This window comes from Phaenicophaeus curvirostris, chromosome 1 (genome assembly GCF_032191515.1).
Source record: "Phaenicophaeus curvirostris isolate KB17595 chromosome 1, BPBGC_Pcur_1.0, whole genome shotgun sequence".
Taxonomy (NCBI): domain Eukaryota; kingdom Metazoa; phylum Chordata; class Aves; order Cuculiformes; family Cuculidae; genus Phaenicophaeus; species Phaenicophaeus curvirostris.
In genome coordinates this window covers 7,514,997-7,534,414 of record NC_091392.1, presented here as the reverse complement: position 1 = coordinate 7,534,414, position 19,418 = coordinate 7,514,997, and the positions used below count along the sequence as shown (strand labels likewise).

Below are 19,418 nucleotides of genomic sequence, written 5' to 3'. Positions count from 1 at the left end.
ATCCAATTAGGGACATGCAGGATCTACCTCAGAATTTGTCATGCAGGTGATCCTCCTGCCTACAGGATTTTTTTCACGTTGATGTATCGTTTTAGGGCTGAGCAGCTGTGAAACTCTCCCCCAGCCTTCACCCTCAGAGGGACCAAAACTGCACAAATGTTTTGGAGAAGAGACAGTCTCTGGTTGCGCTTTTCATTTGGGGTTCTGATCTGCTTCAAAATTTACATGGCCCTTAAAGAAACTCAGCATGAAATAGTATTTTATAGGACTGCTTTTGGGCAACCTCAGCTCATTATTCTTTTGTATTTTGCCAACCCCTTTCTTCCCCCCTGTCCCTGTCTTCTAGTTCTGCTTCTATTTTCTCCCTCCTTGTTTCCTCTTCCCCAAGCCAAAATGACCACAGTCCAGGATTTGCACAGTTGTAATGACATTGCACTTTAGAGAAATGGCTGTTTCTCACTTAATGCCTTTTCTGCCCTGCAAGAGCTGGGTCTCCTCTCCAAATACATGTCTATAGAGCATCAAATGCATTTATGAGCATTTGCAGAACATCTGGGAGTCACCTTGGTTCAGGGGTTGTGTTTTTACAGACATGAAGTGACTATAATCAGGTTTCTAACTGAGAGCATAATAGCTGTGCTTCTGTGGAGTTGTAGCTTTGGGAAACAGTGTTTAATTTGACAGAGATATTAACAGGGATGGTAGTGGAGTCCTTTACATTGGAAAAACCGCTTCTGTTATCCTGTTCTATCGATTTGTTCTTGCAAACCAAACACACTCAGTGTTTGTTTCTTTCTACACTGTAGTGAACATCGTGCCCTGTTTGAATGGTTACTGAAGTGGATGAATAAATCATCTATCTGTCTGTTGAAAATGCATACGTAGACCTAATGCTTTCGTAAAAGGCTTTGTATGTGTTTTGACTGCTAATATCCAGAAGAGCAAATATACCTTGGAGTGAAAGGAAAATATAACACCAGTTACTGTGTAGAGAAGGAAGCCCCTTCGTATTTCCAGCACACAATTTAGCAGAAGAATAAGCAGGAAGCTCAGCTTTGTGGCTGCACCCACTGGAAGCCAGGAGAGCCAAAGGTCATTTTCTCTGCCAGGGCAGAGACTCCAGACAGCAGCTACTATTTTGAGTCTTTGAACCTCATCTCTAATGCTCCCATTTTTCATCTGCAGATCCCCAAAACATCCATAGATTCTCCTGGTGAGCCAACATGGAGGTAAGGGGAAACAAAGTGGTCAGAGCCTCGCCCGAGTCACCAAGCCACAGTTTTGTCCTGGGGACCTTGCTGAGGTGGATGACCTCTACTTCAAACACAGTGATCTCCATCTCTGCTGGGTTGATCTGCTTGTGTGGTCAAGAGGCAGCTTTTCATTCCTAAATGACCACACTGACGTAACAGGAATAAGGATGATAATGGCTGAGATCATTGATGTATTGTAGAGATAAATGACTCCCAGTTGTTGGAGGAGGATGGACAGACCCTGATAGCTGTGCTGGGCAGGGTAGGATGCTAAACTGGCTTTTCCTTAAGTCAGTCTCTCTCTCTCAGCCTTGTACGGAGACCTGCGATCTCCAGATATGATATTTTTTATGTCTGCCTTCCAAATCTGGAAGACAGCTAAATCAATCTTATTAATACCTTGATACTTTAATATTGTTTTTCTTTCATGGAAAATGCAGAACTGTTCTGAAAAAAGCAAGTCATTAGAGCCTTAAGGACAAACTCCAGAAAAGCAAGTGCTGTTTCCAGCCCTCACTAGAACTGGTGTCATATCAGGGTAAGTTGGCAAATGATTTTGACAACACTTACTCATGCAAATGCTGCATCAATGGAACAGCTTGCAAAGAGGATAGGTCTGCCCCTTGTTTACTTCCCCAGAGGCGGGTCCCTCACCCTTGAAGCCACAGGGTATATCTCAAAGGACTGCACCAGCAATCTTGGAGAGGAAAACCTTTGTTGGTTTTGAATATACACCCTATAACCAGCAACATATAATCACAGCTCCAGTTTCTCACTGCTGCCAAAGCAACACACCCAGTAGAGCACAGTTCCTCCCCTTGCATCACTGACAAAGCTGCCAGCTGAATTGCGCCTGTATTTTTGGTACCTTGGAGCTTTACCAAGCAGGAAGCACATATAAGTTTTCAGGAACACAGCAGCTCTTGCAATGCTCAAAAAAAGACTCCAATGCCTTGCCACTGGCCAGTAAGAAGAGCATTTCACTCTAAAAACTGTTGCTGAGAATCTGGTCTTTCAGAGAACAAAGTGTTTTACACACCAGGCGGTGACTTCGGAACAAGATCTGAAAGATCACGGGTTTTAACTCTGTTTATAACTTAATCTATGGCTGAATAGGTAGTGCCACCCCAGAAAGGATGCACCCAACCATCAACACAACCTGCAGTTTGTGCCATGCCACTCGTCCCTGTGCCTTCTGGAGACAGGAGTCCCTAGGCAGGCAGTGCTACGAGCTGCACCCAAATGGGTGGGTACCTGCACTCCATGTCAGTGTAGGTCTCAATTCCTTTTGTCATCCTTTAAAAAGAAATCAGCTTTCTCATCATCAGGGGGTGCAGAATCTGTTTCCCTTGCACAGCCCTGGCAGTAGTGGAAGGGACTCAGTCACACGCGGTACCTTTGCCTTTTCCTAAAGTGTGTTATATAAAAAGGCACATAAAAATATTCATAATTTGGGCTTCTGGGTGGTTTGACCCTCTTTTTTTCACCATTGACTCCTTAGGGAAAAAATGCAGAAGAAGAAAGGCATTACAGGTCATTTCCAGTTGTGTGTTTTTCCTGGATGAATGAAAAAGATTTATTTATTTATTTCCACAACACAGAAAATTTGTTGAAAGCAGCTGTTTTTAAATGAGGAGAGGGGAAAAAGCCTTAACACGGCCTGATTCTTGTAGGCCATAAGAAAATCTTACCCAGTTTCAGATAACCCATGAATAGTTTGCCTTTGTTACCATATCAGTAGACTTGTAGTAAAAGACACAATCTAAACACAGCAGAGACGGGCTAGAGAACTAGAGCACACAACCATTCCAGTTCTCTCCTCACCCCCCGCGACCCGCTGCAGGCATCGGTCCTGATTTGCAAATGCCACTTTTGTGAGGGTTGTGTGCTGGTTTCTACTTTTATTCACAGAAGAGAAATGACAGCCAGGGGAAAACTGGAGAAGCAGGGATGAGACAAGCACGGTAGCAGTAATATTCATATCATTTGGAGGCAAATGTTGTGCTTACAGAACATATGCAACAAAAATAAAAATGCGAGCATGGAAGGCGCTCCAAGTGTTAAATATTCATTAGTATTCCCCACGCTGGCTGTTCTAAATATAAGATATATTTCAGTGCAGCTCTGGTATGTGACTGGGATGTTTCCCCCTCCCTTATATGATGCCATAGACATTTGGATGGCGGGATGTCACCATAGCAACACTGTGATGCTACCTTTTGTTTGCTGGATAAAATGACCAGTTGTGAGGTCAACCAGCAGCATAGATACGAGTGAGCTGTGGCAGCTCCTATTGTCCTGGCCATTGGCAGATCTGGGAGGTGGCAGGCAGGAAAGGATGGTAGCTCTTTGCATCAGAGAGCATTGGAGACTGGGGCCAAATCCAGACTCCTCTGCTCTTCAGGACTGTAACACACAGCACAACTTGGTTCTGTAATGAGATCCTTATTCCAAAGGTTAGGAACGGCTTCAGCTTAGTCCATGCTTGGACACATCCACAGCAGGCGAACAAGAGGAAAGCTGAGGGTTCAGATATATACCATAGAGTCTGGCTGTTTCTAGGACCCTCAGCCAATAGCTTAACAGTGCATATAAGGCTTTTGGGGGCAATTTTCCCCACTACTAGTTACCTTGGGGCAAGATTAAGCTCCAGAGTCAGACACCTAAATTCAGCCATTTACTACTACTTGGCTAAATGACAGCAGGTGTCTCTACTCTCATTCCGGTCCTTAGAGGTCTGTCAATGCAGTCAGCAGAGCCTAGGAAGAGATTCAGCTCCAAGGAGGACATCTATCTTGCTCTGCTGTCTAGATACCCACAGACATTTAGATTATGATAACATAAAGGGGTTTCAAGGTACATATCTTGCTCCCATGATTAACTAAGGAGCCGAGAGAAGCTATATTCCCAGCTTAAATACTTCTTCTAGGATGAGGTGGGTTGAACACAGAACAGGATGAACCTCTGCAACATCTGTGTGAGCCAGACAAGTGGGTGTCCTCTTCCACAGATGGAGAATTTGAGATACACTGGGTGTAGCTGACCAGGCTCTGAGGCAAATGCTGCTCCCCTCCCCAGAGAGAAGATGAGAAAGCAAGTGTTCACATGCTCATTTTGCCTATTTAGTGCCTTTCATCTGAAAATCGCAGGAGCGGAGGCTGTCAAACAAGTCTGTGATAATTTGAGTATTGCCATGAGTCGCAGCCCAGGGGAGGAACAAAAGGTCACACCATGGCACATGCTATCATAGCACCACTCTCCTGGTTAGAGCAACTAAACCTTTCACTTTAAAGTGAGGATAAACTTCTCTGGCTCCCACAGTTGTAAAGTTCTGGCTCTGAATGTGAAAGGAGTTTGCAAACAGGCTGGATGTATACAGAGAGTTGTTCTCCTGCTCCTGTAGCACATGAAAGACAGGTTGGTGGTTGCAAAGGTTAAAACAGAGTATCTACCCAGATACTAGTATAGCTCAAGTCCTACCTGCATGGAGATTGAGACAAGAATGAAATATTATGCCCAATCTTCATTCAGCCACTGCTGTTCCAGCTTTTACTTTTGCTGGAAATTGCCAGCTTTAACACTTTCCAGGGAGCCACACCAAAATTTGCCCAGGCAGAGCCAGATGGTTTTCTCGGCCCCGCTGGTGAAGGTGGGTGTGGACAGACCTCACTGTCAGATACTACTTTAGCTGTGGCTTTCAGTAATCCTCTGTGGGAGCTCATAACTCATCCGGGGGCTAAAATCATCTTCCAGGATGCAGCTGGGGGTCACAGCCTGTGCTCCCCAGATGGGCAAGCTCGCTGCCCACTTACAGCTGTGACGAGGGGTGCTGCTCAAGCATCATCCTCTCTCCCATTCCTGCTCATCCTGCTGAGCTGGGCTCTGCTCTGACTCATGCAGTATCAGCACAATTCCCCAATCCACTCAGATCAGAAAGGCTTTGAGTGCTGCTGAACCAGAAATGCCCTGGCTCACTTTTCTGGTCCCAGATTGAATTACTCTTTTGGTCTTTAGGAAATCTACCTTTTTTTTCACTAGTAAACAGTTATAACACAGGAAACCTCATGAGGCACTGTGGTTTGGCCTAGTTCAAAGCAGAACTGAGCTTTAAAAGAGAACTCGGGATTTATATGCTGCTGTGGGTATACCATCCACATTATCATATTGCATTAGAGCTGGCCCACATGGCCCAACATATACAAAGTTCCAAATGCTCCTCTTTCTTTAGGTTCTTCTTGACACTTTGGAAAACTGAATTCCCCCGATGATTCAGAGGACGGGATAATGGCAAAACCACCTCAGTGGGCATGGGAAAACCAATGGATGTAATCTATTTGGGCTTCTGTAAAGCCTTTGACACCGTCCCCCACAACATCATTCTCTCTAAATTGGAGAAATATGCATTTGATGGTGGACTGTTCAGTGGATAAGGATCGGTTGGATGGTCTCATTTAGAGAGTACTGGTCAATGACTCGATGTCCAGATGGAGATCCATGACAACTAGTGTCCCTCAGGGGTCCGTAGTGGGACCAGTGCTGTTTAATATCATTATCAATTATATAGACAGCAAGATTGAGTGCACCCTCAGCAAGTTTGCAGATGACGCCAAGCCCAGTGGTGCAGTTGTCACACCAGAAGGAAGGGATGTCATCCAGAGGATCCTGGATAAGGTGGAGAAGTGGACCTGTGAGCCTCATAAGGTTCAACAAGGCCGAGTGCAAGATCCTACACCTGGGTTGGAGCAATCTGTGGTCTCAATACAGGATGGGGGATGATGTGATTGAGAGCAGCCATGCGGAGAAGGACTTGGAGCGTATTTATTGAGGAGAAGCTTAACATGAGCTGCCAATACAGGCTTGCAGTGCTGAAGGTCAACTGTATCCTGAGCTGCATCAAAAGAAGCATGGTCAGCAGGTCAAGGGAGGGCATTCTCTCCCTCTACTCCACTCTTATGAAACCCCACCTAGAGTATTGTGTCCTGTTCTGGAATCCCCAACATAAGAAGGATATGGAACTGTTGGAACAGATCCAGATGAGCACTGCAAAGGTGATCAGAGGGCTGAAGCAACTTCCATACGAGGACGGACAGAGAGAGTTGGGCTTCTTCAGCCTGGAGAAGAGAAGACTTGAAAGAGACCTTATAGCAGCCTTCTAGTACTTAAAGGGAGCCTGCAAGAAAGCTAGAGAGGGACTTTTCACAAGGGCATGTAGTGACAGGATGAGAGGGAATGGCTATCAATTGGAGAGGGGTAGATTAAAACTAGATATTAGGGAGAAATTCTTCATGAGTGTGGTGAGACACTGGAACAGGTTGCCCAGGGAAGTTGTGGATGCCCCATAACTGGAAATCTTCAAGGCCAGGTTGGATGGGGCATTAAGCAGTCTGGTCTGGTCATAGGTGATCCTGCCCATGGCAGGGGGTTTGGAACTGGATTATCTTTAAGGTCCTTTCCAACCCAAACCATTCTATGATTCTATGATTCCATCTTTCACAGATACAAAGACTTTTAAACCTCATGCCAGAGTCTCATACAAAGTTGTACAGCAGGAAAACCACACTTGTGTTTTACTGGAGCTTGGGATTCCTGCTGCCATTTATTAAAAGTCTTATCAAAGTCTTGTAAACATCAATAGCAAAACGTATTTATATACATCCAACAAGAAATAGATGAGACTTCCAGCATTATACAATGTCTCCTTAGCTCCAGAAAACTTATCTCTGCATTCAATATGATATGATCAGATTTGTTCACATTTAATAAGGAACTGAATTTGGCTGAGAACAGTTAATTATCTTTGAAATTAATATTAATGACTGTAGGGGGCACCTCCCTTCCCTGTTTTTACCCCATTAGGAATAATAAGAAAAATGCCCTAAAACGGCAAGATCTACAGGATTGAAAGAATTGGAAGGGAGAGATAGAGAGGAAAAGGGATGTGTGGGGTCGAACACCCTCATCTGTGTCACTGCCTAGGTGCATTTCTACAGGGGCTTACCAGGACAAGGGTCATGTCTATCTCTGGCTTCATTCCAGGCTTTGCACTCTATGCCCTTGTACACCACCACAAACATATTCCTTCGCACCATCTCCATGTTGGTGTATCCCTAGGAGCCTGTGTTGGGGATGAAGGATTACATGGGTAGAGATGGTCCTTGCCTCGAGCAGCCAAAGCATGAAAACACGGCAAGAGGAGATGTATATGGAGGGGTGAGGAGCTACAGAGGACCTGAGGACAGGATTGTCCTTGTCTTTGGATATTGGGGGCTAATCATTTTGGAAAGGAGTCTCTCTCATTGGCCTTGCAGGAGTCTTGGTGGCTGGTTCAGAGCGAAGAGCAGAGTTTTAGATGGTGAAAGCTAAACGAGGTGAATCCCCATGTTCATCCAGGAAATGTGTGACAATATCAAGAGTTTAACCGGATCTGCTGAATCCCAGCTTGGTGCCTTAATCAGACAGCGTATCCCCCCGAGCATGTAGCTTTGGGGCCTCAGAGAAGAGTGAGCATTAAAGAGCATTAGAAATTTCTGCCTGTGGTATGCTCCAACCAGCTTGACAGGGCTTTTCTAACACTGAAAATCAGGTTCTAGAGGTGTAACAGGGTTTTTAATTTCATTTTTGGACAGCAATTGGGTACTGGTATGTGGAAGGTTATCCCCTGGGCCAGAGAAGGGGAGGCTTTTTTTGCATCTGTATTAGGAAATAGGGTGGCCCTGGGGGGAGACAACCTTCAGAGTAATGATGGGCAGATGGTGCTCGTTTGACAACCTTTCAGAGGGATTTTATTTTGGACTGGTTTAGTCTGGTCCTGTGGCCTGAACTTTGATGCATTTACAGGTCTGAAGTCCATTGTTGTTGGATTTTTCTCCAAAAGAGATCCAGTCCCAGCATCACCCTGGGATGGAAACCAAAATGCAGGAAATGGGGCATTTAGGGAAATTTCCACAAAGGTGTGCTCTGATCTGAATTAAAATGCTATTAGAAATGCATTCTGTGAGTATCTTTTGCTGGTCAGCTTCGCAGGACCATATTCCTTTTGTTTTGCTCGCTCTTTTTTTCTCTCAATTCCCGGCTGACAATTGATGGGAACTCCCTTTCAGCGTGGGTTTGGTCACTCACTGACAGCAAACACGCCTAGCAGAAAATTCTCCAACTGCTGATGCTTCCTGAGCAGGGAAAACCACTTGGGCTGAAGCTTGGGATTAAGAATCCACCCCTTTAAGTCATTCCTAGGGAATCTGCAATCTTTCCATGGTGACGAAGTTTTCTTGGTTATTTCCTAGCTAGCACAGAGAGCTGATGAGCGCCAGCTCCACGCAAGGACATTACCAGATTAAACCCAGCAGCACAATAGGCAGGGCAAAGTCCCACACCTTCCCATCGCTGCCACCGACTGGATCCCCACGGCTGGGTTGGGATTGCTTGTCCTGTGCTGAATGAATTACGTAAGGCAGGGATCGTTTGTCAGCTGCGATGGTACAAACATAGCTGCAGGCAGATTATGCAGAGAGAGAGAGAGAGAGAGAGGAGGGAGAAGCAGGAAGGTCTCTCCAGGAACGGTGCTCCACGCAACTGAGGATTGCAAGTTGGCAGGTTGGCGGCTGGCTGAGCTGCCGTGAGGGCGTCACTGGCAGTCCCTGACATGCTCTTATTCATGTGGAATGCTTGAGACACGGACAAGAGACTAAGTTGGGGAACAAGGATTGGCATGAGGATTGGACCAAAATGGAAGGGCTTCTGTCTCCGATGAGAACGAAGGTAGGGCAAAATGTTAATGTCTTTTGAAGCTGCTTTTACCCGAGGAGGGGAAGGGGAGGCGTGGGGCTAGCTCTGTGAATAGGGGGCTTGCTGAGCTTTTGTCTCTTTTCTTTCCTCTCTTTTTTTTCCCCTTTCTTCTTTTTCAAAACTATACTTGTGAATGTAACTCAGTGGAGGAGCGACAGTAGCCACCTCCAAGAGGGGAGTAACCCATCACTCTTCCTCGACAAAGATAACCTTTGTGAATGAGTTTGCCTTTTGGAGTAGACAGCAATATTTTTGTTTGAATTTCCAGTTGGAGGATCTCATTGTGTCTGTGTGTCTCTGCGTGTTCTCCAGGGAGCCGTTTGGGGAAAGTGTACAGGGAGTGATGGTGCTGGTGGGCTGCCCCAGGATGGTATTTTTAGCAGCAAGGGATGCACGGACAAGCAAAGAGGGTGCTTTTGTGCATGAATACCCCACCAGGGTGGAAGACCTGGTGGTGTGGACTCAGACCAGAAATCTGTAAAAGAGAAAGTGAGCGTGCAGACCTAAGGAATTGCTTCACTTGTCTGCTGTCTTCTCATGCTCCAGACTCTCTTTAAAGGTTTACAGTTAATCCTCATCATAAAATAAACTTGAATTCCAGCAGGGAAAAGCCAGAGACAAATACAGTGAAGGTTTAGTTTGTAAAATCTCCTTCTTTGCTATTATTTCTGCGTGGTCCTAAGGGACAGACTGAACCCTGATTGTATTTTATTTAGTCACTGTCTCCAAACCATGTGGTAACTGCCTTGGGTAAATCTTTCTGATTTTGGTCCATCACCACATGCAATCCAACCCTGTGTTATTGTATCTCAGGACTGGGAGAACTGGAAATCAATGACAATTCTTGCTGGCAACAGGGTATTTTCTTATGTCTCGAACACAAGCAGTTTTGAAGGTGTAGTCAGACCAGAGTTGTTTCATATAAATGCAAGACAAGAAAAAATTCTGAGAAATCACCTGATCCAGCCCCTATACTGAAGCAGATCAGCTAGTCTGGTCTCCTCAATTACACCTCTAACATCTTTTATCTTAAATTAAAGGCTGTTCAATGACTGAAAGTATTTTCAATATTAAAAGGTAGAAAAGTGATTTAAATAATAATAATTCACCAGCAAATGTCTGTACTGTAATTCTCCAGGGGAGTAATTTCTTTTTTCCACTTTCATTCAGTTAATTTTTGTCTTGCCCAATAAGTTGGGCATTAAAAACAGGACCTACCAACTTCATGTAGCTCTCTATTACCAAGAATAATGCTAACGGGCAGTTTATAGAATGAAAGATTCATAAGGGATTATAGACCCAGCTATTCATACCTCTCATTACTGGGGAATACACACATTAGTATAAGTCTTTGTAAGGCATTTCTCAGTATTAAGTTCTTTTTTAAATCAGAAAATAGAAAACATAAAACCTGCCCAACAGATCTCATTTGCATTATTAGAAAAGATAAGTTTCAGAGTTTTTAGTTGATGTTTGAATCCTGCTCCTTTAACCAGGGTTGAATTGACTGCTGGAGGCAGTGTCTCCCAGCATCAGTGCACTATCAGGTTAGCGCGTGGATTATAGTCAGACGTGTGTACTATCAGCACCTGCAGCACGCGTACAGCTATAAAAATGACAGAGTAAGGGAAGCGGACCAGAACTGGGTATTATGTTTGTTTATCTGACTTGCTTCATAGCTGCAGCTGGAATGTAAATCTTAATAATGCCATTCATAAAGTGTAATCTCAATTATGACTATCGGGCTATTTCAGTGATCCTATAGAAGAATCTACTTGGGAATGTAGACATGATTCTTTGGATCCCAATCTGCTCTAATATCAGAGAAGAGACAGATCCTTGTATATGGAAAAAGCTTCTTAAGTCAAAGTAATGCAATTTTTAACCATCATTACAACAAAGCAAGCTGACTTGATGCCTTTGAAGATCCAGGTCCTGATGTTTCTGTTACGTTGCTGTTAATCTGGAGTAGCTCCATAGCAGCTGATGGAGATATTCAATTAGATTCTGTGTAATAAATATCAGGATTTGTCCCTTACTTCTTTACCTTTCAGAGAAATAAATATGGGAACGTCACTTGAACAGATTTGAAAACTAATCTCATATCCAAGATGCCTTGTAGCTGGCAGTGACTCCCTGCTCAGATACTAGAAAATTGTGTGTAAAATGTATAAGTCTCCAAATACAACCTTAATATGTGATGACTGCAAGAAAAACTTGACAACAGTGAGGCTGCTGATGCGCTGAGACCCCTGCCTGTCACACTCCCTAATATTGCTTCGTTCTTTCCTCTCTACTCCCCCGTCTGTCTGATCCCATCTGTTGTCGCTTGTTTTACACTTAGGCTGGAACTGTTGGAGGCTAGTTGCAAGTTTTTTTGTCTTTTGGTTTGTATGCTGACGTGAAAGATGGTGGGTTCCTGGTCACCACTGGCAGGGCTGCCTGGAGTGAGCCTGGACTGTCTGTGAGCTCCAGAATTTGAACCTGCATTGTAATATCTCTGTGTTACAGTGAAATACAAATAAGTGACCCAGCCAGCTGTATTTAATCTGCTCAAATCTAGACAGAAAACTAAAAAAAAAAAAAAAACAACCCAGCTTTCTTTGTTTCCATGCATTGGTATGAATAAGGGCTGACTTTTGCGGGGACCTCTCACAGTGTGTCACCAATGGCTAAGGACAGCGTTCATCTGCGTCTTGTAGTCAAACAAGTAAAGGTCTCTGTAATTAAAATGGGGTCCAAATCCTTGCAGGAGGGCTTGGGCAAATCTTGTGGTGGCAAATGAAAATATGATTGCTGTCAACTCTCTGATTCCTTTTGCTCATAAAGGTTCCCATTCTACAGCTGAGCTGCCAGAAGGGTAGGTGGGCATATCCTGACTTCAAAAGCCTGATTTACAGTGCAGGAGCCTGGAGCTGAGATGCTGGACATAGTGAGCAGGGCAGAGATATGGGCAGATGTCCTCGCCTCTCTATCCAGCTCCATGGCACATCTTGCCAGCAGAGGGCTGGGAATACACAGCCAAAAACATATTCCATAAGGGATTTATTTCCCTTTGCACAAAGTCATAGTCCATTTGGTCACTGGACCATGCTAGGTGATCACAGAGCAGGGTCCTTAATAACACCGAAACTCTTTAAAATACTTGTTGAAGTAAATTGCATATGAAACATTAAGTGCATAATGCCATGTAATGGACTCTACTGCAGTAAGTCACGGGTGATTAATATATTTCTACTTTTGTATAACTGGGATGCACAAATACAGACACTTAAGGAAAAGTCAAGGAATACATGGTAAAATTGGCTGGTGTATCAAAATTTAAGCTGATAAGTAGAATGCATTGAACAGAAGACTTACTGCATTTTCGGCATTGATGATGAAATTTCACATGACTAGAAATAACAGTGTGATGTCAATATTTGATGGTTTAACGCTAATACAGATAAGAATTCCCAGAATCAGCTGAATTCTGTAGCTTAGTGTGTCTGAGTCCCTTTTCTAAGAGCAAGTGAATGTACACAATAGCAATGTCCCCACGCCACCTTAAGAGACCGTGGAGTTGATTGAGTACCACAGAGTGAAAAGAATGAAGAAATGCATAAATATTGCACTCCTTTTGTTAGCCTCCATTTTAATTTGCTTTATAATCCCCAACACATGCACAATTTGCCTTAACCCTCAGTGCATCGCCTTCAGCAAATTACACTGGCATAAGAATTTCAGTAATTTCAGTTTCTCTGCCGCTGACACTTGCCAGTGCATGCTACTGAATTTGCAATGAGCACCTGGCTTGAACCACACAGAATTGGCTGGCTACTCTATTTTCCTTTGAGAAGCCTGTGTTTGGTGCTTTTTTGTTTGTCAAAGCACTGCTTTTCTTTCAGACTGACTGAAAGAACTTTTTCAATGGACTTTTTGCCTGTTCAAAAACATACACAGAGGGTAAATGGAGATTAATTACCATCAAATTTACTAAGCTTTGCATCCAAAGATAATGAATTTTGAGTGTTCCTGTGTACAGAGAATTCAGCTAGGGAATTTGGTAAATAATGTGTGTAATATTTAGATAGTGCTTTTAAAACGTTAATGGGGTTGTTCAGTCTTATTGAATCTTATTAACTTTATCTGTTTATTATAGATTTGGGGGATTAGCAAACTCCCATGGTGTTACTGTTTATTCGTTAAGCCCTGTTGGCCCTACTTTCAAAGCAAATTAGTTTTTGACCACTAGATCTCTCAAAAAGAATGGTTAAGTTGTCCTTTGTGCCTTACATAGAGAGTTCACAGCGTCTCGAAGCAGAGAAACTTTGGGAGGTAACACAACCTCTGTGAGTCTTGAAGAGTAAAGATCTCTGGTGTCTGGCCTTTGAGATCACCAGGAGAGAAAATTGGAAGGAAAGGGAAAATTGCCTCAGAGCAAGGAAAGTCTGGAGTCTGGGTTACACCTACAGATGGGATTGCTGCAGCCTTTAACTCGTTTGGATGGTAACTGAAAGGAGGTTTATATATGCAGGGTTTTTTTTTGTTATGGTTGAGGCTGCAACTAGCAAAATATTTGAAAAGATTCTTAACTTTAAGCCCACAAACTGTCCTACAGAAGTTAAAGTTAGGATTCTGCACTGTATGAAGAGCTATACATCTTAGAAACACCTTATGACACCCTTGTACAAGACAAAATGTTGAATAAGTCTCTTGCATGTCACATGAAACTATTCCTGGTATTTTTAATAATGGTAGAAGACCAAGTGGCAAAAGGCAGCACACGTCCCTTCAGAAGCATCCACATACCTTCTCTGGAGTCTCAGATTCCTGTTTCCATACCCCTGAGTAACTCCAGTGTTGAATAGCCCATCAAGATAGACACATACAGATGATAATGACACTCAGAGACTGGGATTTCCAAAGTCATTTGCGGTTTTCAGACCTCTTGTCTGGACTAACTTCACATGGATGATGAGTGCCCAAACCTTTTGGGTTTCTGTGCAATCACCCATGAGCTGGTGTGGCCACATGAAGTCGTAGCATGGACTGGGAGTCACCAGTGCTCCCTCAGTAGTCCTTCCACAGGGCACTTACATAATCTGCTGAGGAGTTTAGGGGGTACCTCCTTCCTTACCTTACTAGCAGTTTGACTCAGAGGTTAATGAGGCCATATGTAATTCTCTGAGCTTATAAAAAGTTAAAAAGAAAGGTGATTCAGGAAATTATGAAGCCCTAAGTCTGCTACTGTTAATCATAATTTTATAAACACCTGGGAGAGAGGTTGTAGGAGCATAAGTCAGAGCGGAGTTTGGCTTCGTAATAACTCTGCCATAACATTATGCCTCTGGAAAAACAGAGTCCTTTCTATTCTGTAACATTTCCTAAAACCATTCAGATTTAAAAACTGAACATGTCACCGAACATAAAACTAAAAGGTTATTTTTCCTCCCCGGCTGTGTTTTGTATCAATGCAGTGAGATATCATGCCTGACTGGGCACTGCTGTTGCATGCAGTTGCAGCAGGCGTGGGTTATTTACTATGCAGCGGGAAAGCATCCTGGGCATGAGCTCGACACTGCTCCGTTGGTGAGAATTGCATTGCAGTAGTACTAGGAGGTCCAAGTCCAACACAGAGATTCATATGCTTAGTGCTGAGCAAACATACAACGAGAATCATAGAAGCATAGAATCATAGAATAGTTTGGGTTGGAAGGGACCTTAAAGAGCATCTAGTTCCAACCCCCCTGCCATGGGCAGGGACATCCCACTAGATCAGGCTGCCCAAGGCCCCATCCAACCTGGCCTTGAACACCTCCAGGGATGGGGCAGCCACAACTTCCCTTGGCAGCCTGTTCCAGTGTCTCACCACAGAATCACAGAATCACTAGGTTGGAAAAGACCCACAGGATCATCAAGTCCCACCATCCCTATCAACCACTAAATCATGCCCCTCAGCACCTCATCCACCCGTCTTTTAAATACCTCCAGGGATGGTGACTCACGACCTCCCTGGGCAGCCTTTGCCAGTGCCCAATAAGCCTTTCCGTGAATTTTTTTTTTCTGATGCCCAGCCTCAACCTCCCCTGGTGGAACTTGAGGCCATTTCCTCTTGTCCTGTCACCTGTCACTTGAGAGAAGAGGCCAGCTCTCTGCTCTCTACAACCTTCTTTCAGGTAGTAGTAGAGAGCAATAACGTCTCCACCACTCTCATGGTGAAGAAATTTTTGCTTATATCAAGCCCAAATACGCCCCTCTCCAGTTTATACCCATTCCCCTCGTCCTATCATCACAAGCCTTTAGCTCCAGCTTTCTTGTAGCCCCTTTCAGGTACTGGAGGGTCGCTATAAGATCTCCTCGGAGCCTTCTCTTCTCCAGGCTGAACAAGCCCAACTGTCTCAGCCTGTCCTCATAGGGAAGGTGCTCCAGCCCCCTGATCACCTTTGTAGCCCTCCTCTGGATCTGTTCCAACAGTTCCAGCCCAACCCAGCCTGCACCCTGGACTCAATTCTCTACATTTTGCTCAGCCTGTGAAAAGCCAAAGAATACCTGAGGTCCCCAAAATCTCCTGTAGCTGAGACTGCCTGAAAGTGCCCGGGGACCTTCTTTTGTCTCCCATGAGACCTCACAGAAAGGTGCACTGGGGGGCTATGTAAAGACAACAATGCCACAACAGAAATAACAACACGATGGTAAATAATGATAATTATAATAAGTTTTAAAATGGAGTAGGACAAGACACGGACTGGAGGAATCAAGGGGAAGTGACAATGACAGCATTAAGAGCATAAAGCTCAGAATCTCAGTGTGTGCGTTACAGGATACAGGTTTTTTTAATAAATGCAGGGAAAACACACTGGTGAGTACCCATCTTCCTAATGATTTCATTAAGCAGTGTGCTTAATGGGCAGCTGCTGGTGAGGCAATTGGCCATCCTTTTCAAAAGTAGAACTCAGACAGAGCTGCCTCCTATTAGTTGCGAATCATAGATTGTATCCAGTTGGGGAAGGTCATAAAGTTCTAATTGCTGTAAAAAGTGGGAAAGCTGAAAAAATGGGAAAGATGTGAAGATGGTTATGAAACAAAAATGTTGGTTGTCCTAAAATGTCAGCATAGTAGTTATCTATGGAGGAAAACAGCTCTCCTGCAAGCCTGTCTGATATATTACATCATTCTGAAGGCAGTTATTGGTAAAGACTTTGTGCATTTAATATTTGGGACTATATAGAATGTAATAAAGCACTTGCACAATGCATATTTCATGTACAAAGCATCTGACCCATGACCAGTACATAACAGCATGGTTCTAAGTGCTTCAGCACACAATTCAGTAGTGGTCAGCTATTATGATGTTTTACTGGGTTTAGATGAATGTGAAAATATGCGTACAGCTGGGCATGTGGGCTTTCTTCCTGAGAATGCACATCTAATGTACTTTAACTTTCCTCTTTTGTTTACATTGCAAAATAAATCCCAAGAAATCTACAAGACCAAAAGTCTGACCCCATTTGGGATTCAACCAGCAAGACAAAAATCCCACACCCTGCAGGTTGTTCCAGTTTAGGAGAGACCTGAGGACAGATACAGGTGTCTTCTTAACGTACTTTATAAACATATAATAATGTCAATAAACATACAAAGTCCTGTTTCCCTGAGCACAGCAGGTATCAAACAAATGAGAGAGGAGTTTTCCTGCTCAGTGTGCTGTCTTTCATGCAATACCCACCACACTTGTGTTTTTCCTTGGTGCCTTCGTCCTTAGCTTGGTTATACTATGACGAAGATTTTTTTTCCCCTCCCTAAAACAGTCACAGGGTATCACAACACATGGTAGACCAGCTAAGGGAGTCAACCCTTTCTTCTCTTTAAGCTCCAGGTCCCCATTTGGGTTTTTTGGGGGGAAGAGCTTGTCCTTTTTGTGCAGGAGCTCAGGTTTCTGGAGGTGCTGTGTTGCCACTTCGCAGCACCCAACCTCTCCTCATATCCAGAACTGCAAAACCTCCCAAAATACAGCCATCCTCAGGCAGAGCCATTGGCTTGCATCACATGTGCCAGGCTGAACACTGCTATTAAAAGCTGTTTTAATGTTAAATGCAGTGTAAATAACAGTAATAAAAATGCACCACTCCTTCTATTACGAAATTATATTAATGGATCTCCCATGCATCAAAAAGAGAGGGAAGTGGTGCCTCTTGTGGCATGTCACAGGGTCCCTTTGGGTTGCAGCACTGATGAAGCACAGACCAAAACAGCAGCCAGACCCATTCCAGTCTCCTCTGAAAACATGGAGATATCATCGCTCTTCCGCACATCCGGGGCTTAGTAGCGGAAATGCTTGCAGAGCTTGACTCTGCTGGAGTAACATTAAAGGTAGAAGCAGTCTCCTGGGTAGACAGGCCTCAAAACACTCGGGGCTTTGAAGACAGGAGGTCAAAAACAATATATGAAGTCGGTTATCAGCCAGCTCTGTCTTCTTTCCCTCCCTCTGGCTTAGAGCTGCAGGAGCTCAGGTCCTTTGATGTAAACCTGTCAGACACTTTGGACTCTTTCCTGCTCTGCCCTACCCTATTCTTCCCCATACACATTTGCGTGAGATTTTAATTATAAGCATGAGCTTATTGGTAAGAAAAACCTTCCTTAATTACACGGTCAATTAATTCTCATAATTTAGGAGCTGAAAGACAAAGTTAGGTGAAAACATTACTGTTTCATCTAAAGCTGGATCTCTCCTTGGCCACCTTTGGAATAATACTCTGGAAGTCATATTTTCTTTAGAAAAATGGATTTCATTTAGAAGAGATTAAATTATTTTGGATAGAGAGAATTAGAGCATTATCTAGTGTCACTGAAACTCTTTTCCAGCTAGACTAATTACTTACAGAACTAATCTTTCCAGTAAATATTCCATAATCAGACCCAAGAAATGTATTGTACAAATGAAGCAATATTCATCCCCATTACAGCTGGCACACCTCCCATAATGTTTTGTGGTCTTTAAAGACAGAGATCAGATGAGATGAGAGATTAAATGTGTCTTCGTAACATCAGATACCTTTCCAAGGCACCAGGGCCTCAATGTTTATCCTCACACTATTGCTGGCAGTGGGTAGTGCACGTATGGGCATCCACGGGACAGGGGTAGGGATGCCTGAAGACTGAAACTAGACTGGAACTAGCTCATCTGAGCTTTAAGCCAGGACCTGTTCTTATCTCTAGAGAGATAAAGTGATACTGGTGGCTCTGAACATTTGGGGCAGGAAGCCTGTGTTACACCCCCAGGATCGCTGCTGACACTCACAGCAGCACAGATAATAAGGCACAAATGCAAGGGAAACAAAATCCAAGCTGGAATAAACAGTCTAGGAGGCAAGGTAGGATGGGGACAGAGGATTAAGACTGGAGCAAGGAGTCTGAGAAGTGGCAACCAGCACAATATAGATGAAATCAGGAGAGTATGGGTGAGGGAAGGAGGGGAAAGAAGGTTACAGAGGACTTCTGCCTGAGAAGTGGAAACCTCCTTCTGCTCAGACTGCCCAGCTGAATGTGGGCAGTAAAATGCACACATATAAAGCTGCTTTGTAAAGAGGGAACTTCATCAAGTTGAAAAGCTGGGAAATACCAGAGCACAGGACATCCCTGTAGTCCTGTCCCATCCAATTATGCAGACTCACACTGGTTTTCCACAGGCTTCTTCTCATCTCTGGAGGTATTTAAAAGACAGGCAGATGAAGGGTTTAGGGATATGGTTTAGTTGTGGACAGGACTCGATGATCTCCTAGACCTTTTCTAATCTAGGGATTCTATGATTCTTGATTCTATGATGATGGAGAGCAGTCACACAATGAGCAGCTATTCCTTATTTTGTGTTCTCATTTCTCAGTGACTAACCCTAGGTCTTATTTACAGAATAGTGCCCTGAAAACAGAATTATTCATTTTCTTATGTATTTTTTTTTCTGTAGCACTAATTGCAACAGTATTGAAGTTCATCAAAACCTATAATCAGATTCTGGGTTTGTCTCCATTTAACCAACACAGAACTGAGCCATGAAGGGATCGTTAAAGGTCTCCTCCAGTTTTGGGCCATTTCTGACTTTTCTGCATCCTTAACATTATACAGTGCTTTCTATGTTCACTGTGCCCCTTACCATTTGCCTCTGGCAAAGCCTGAGCTTTTTTCACATCATGTGTAAGGGGTGTCATTCACAAAACCAAAAATAAAGCTTAGATGTCAGGGATCATTAGTAAAATTTTGGAATATATGAATCACCCATCACTGACTGTCTTCACCCAAAGATTATTTCGTCTTCCGCAATGATCCTCAACCTCATTACCTGTGCACGTCCTGTCTGCTGCAAATGCCAAAGAGCCCTTTAGAAAGGAGGCGCCTTCATCGATT

The 19,418-nt window shown here is 43.8% G+C and overlaps 1 protein-coding gene across 3 annotated transcripts in view; it reads left to right on the top strand.

The window, feature by feature from the left end:
* The window catches only part of FRMD4A (FERM domain containing 4A), a 387,789-nt gene that overhangs the window by 82,210 nt on the left and 286,161 nt on the right, over window positions 1-19,418 (top strand). Inside the window, exon 1 of one of the 3 annotated variants that reach the window (XM_069873440.1) lies at window positions 8,768-9,011. The exons of the other annotated variants lie outside the window; for them this stretch is intronic. Within the exon in view, the coding sequence (XP_069729541.1) occupies window positions 8,979-9,011 (33 nt within the window). The 5' untranslated portion in view covers window positions 8,768-8,978. Of the gene's footprint in view, window positions 1-8,767; window positions 9,012-19,418 lie in introns of those variants that run through there. 3 annotated transcript variants of the gene reach the window in all.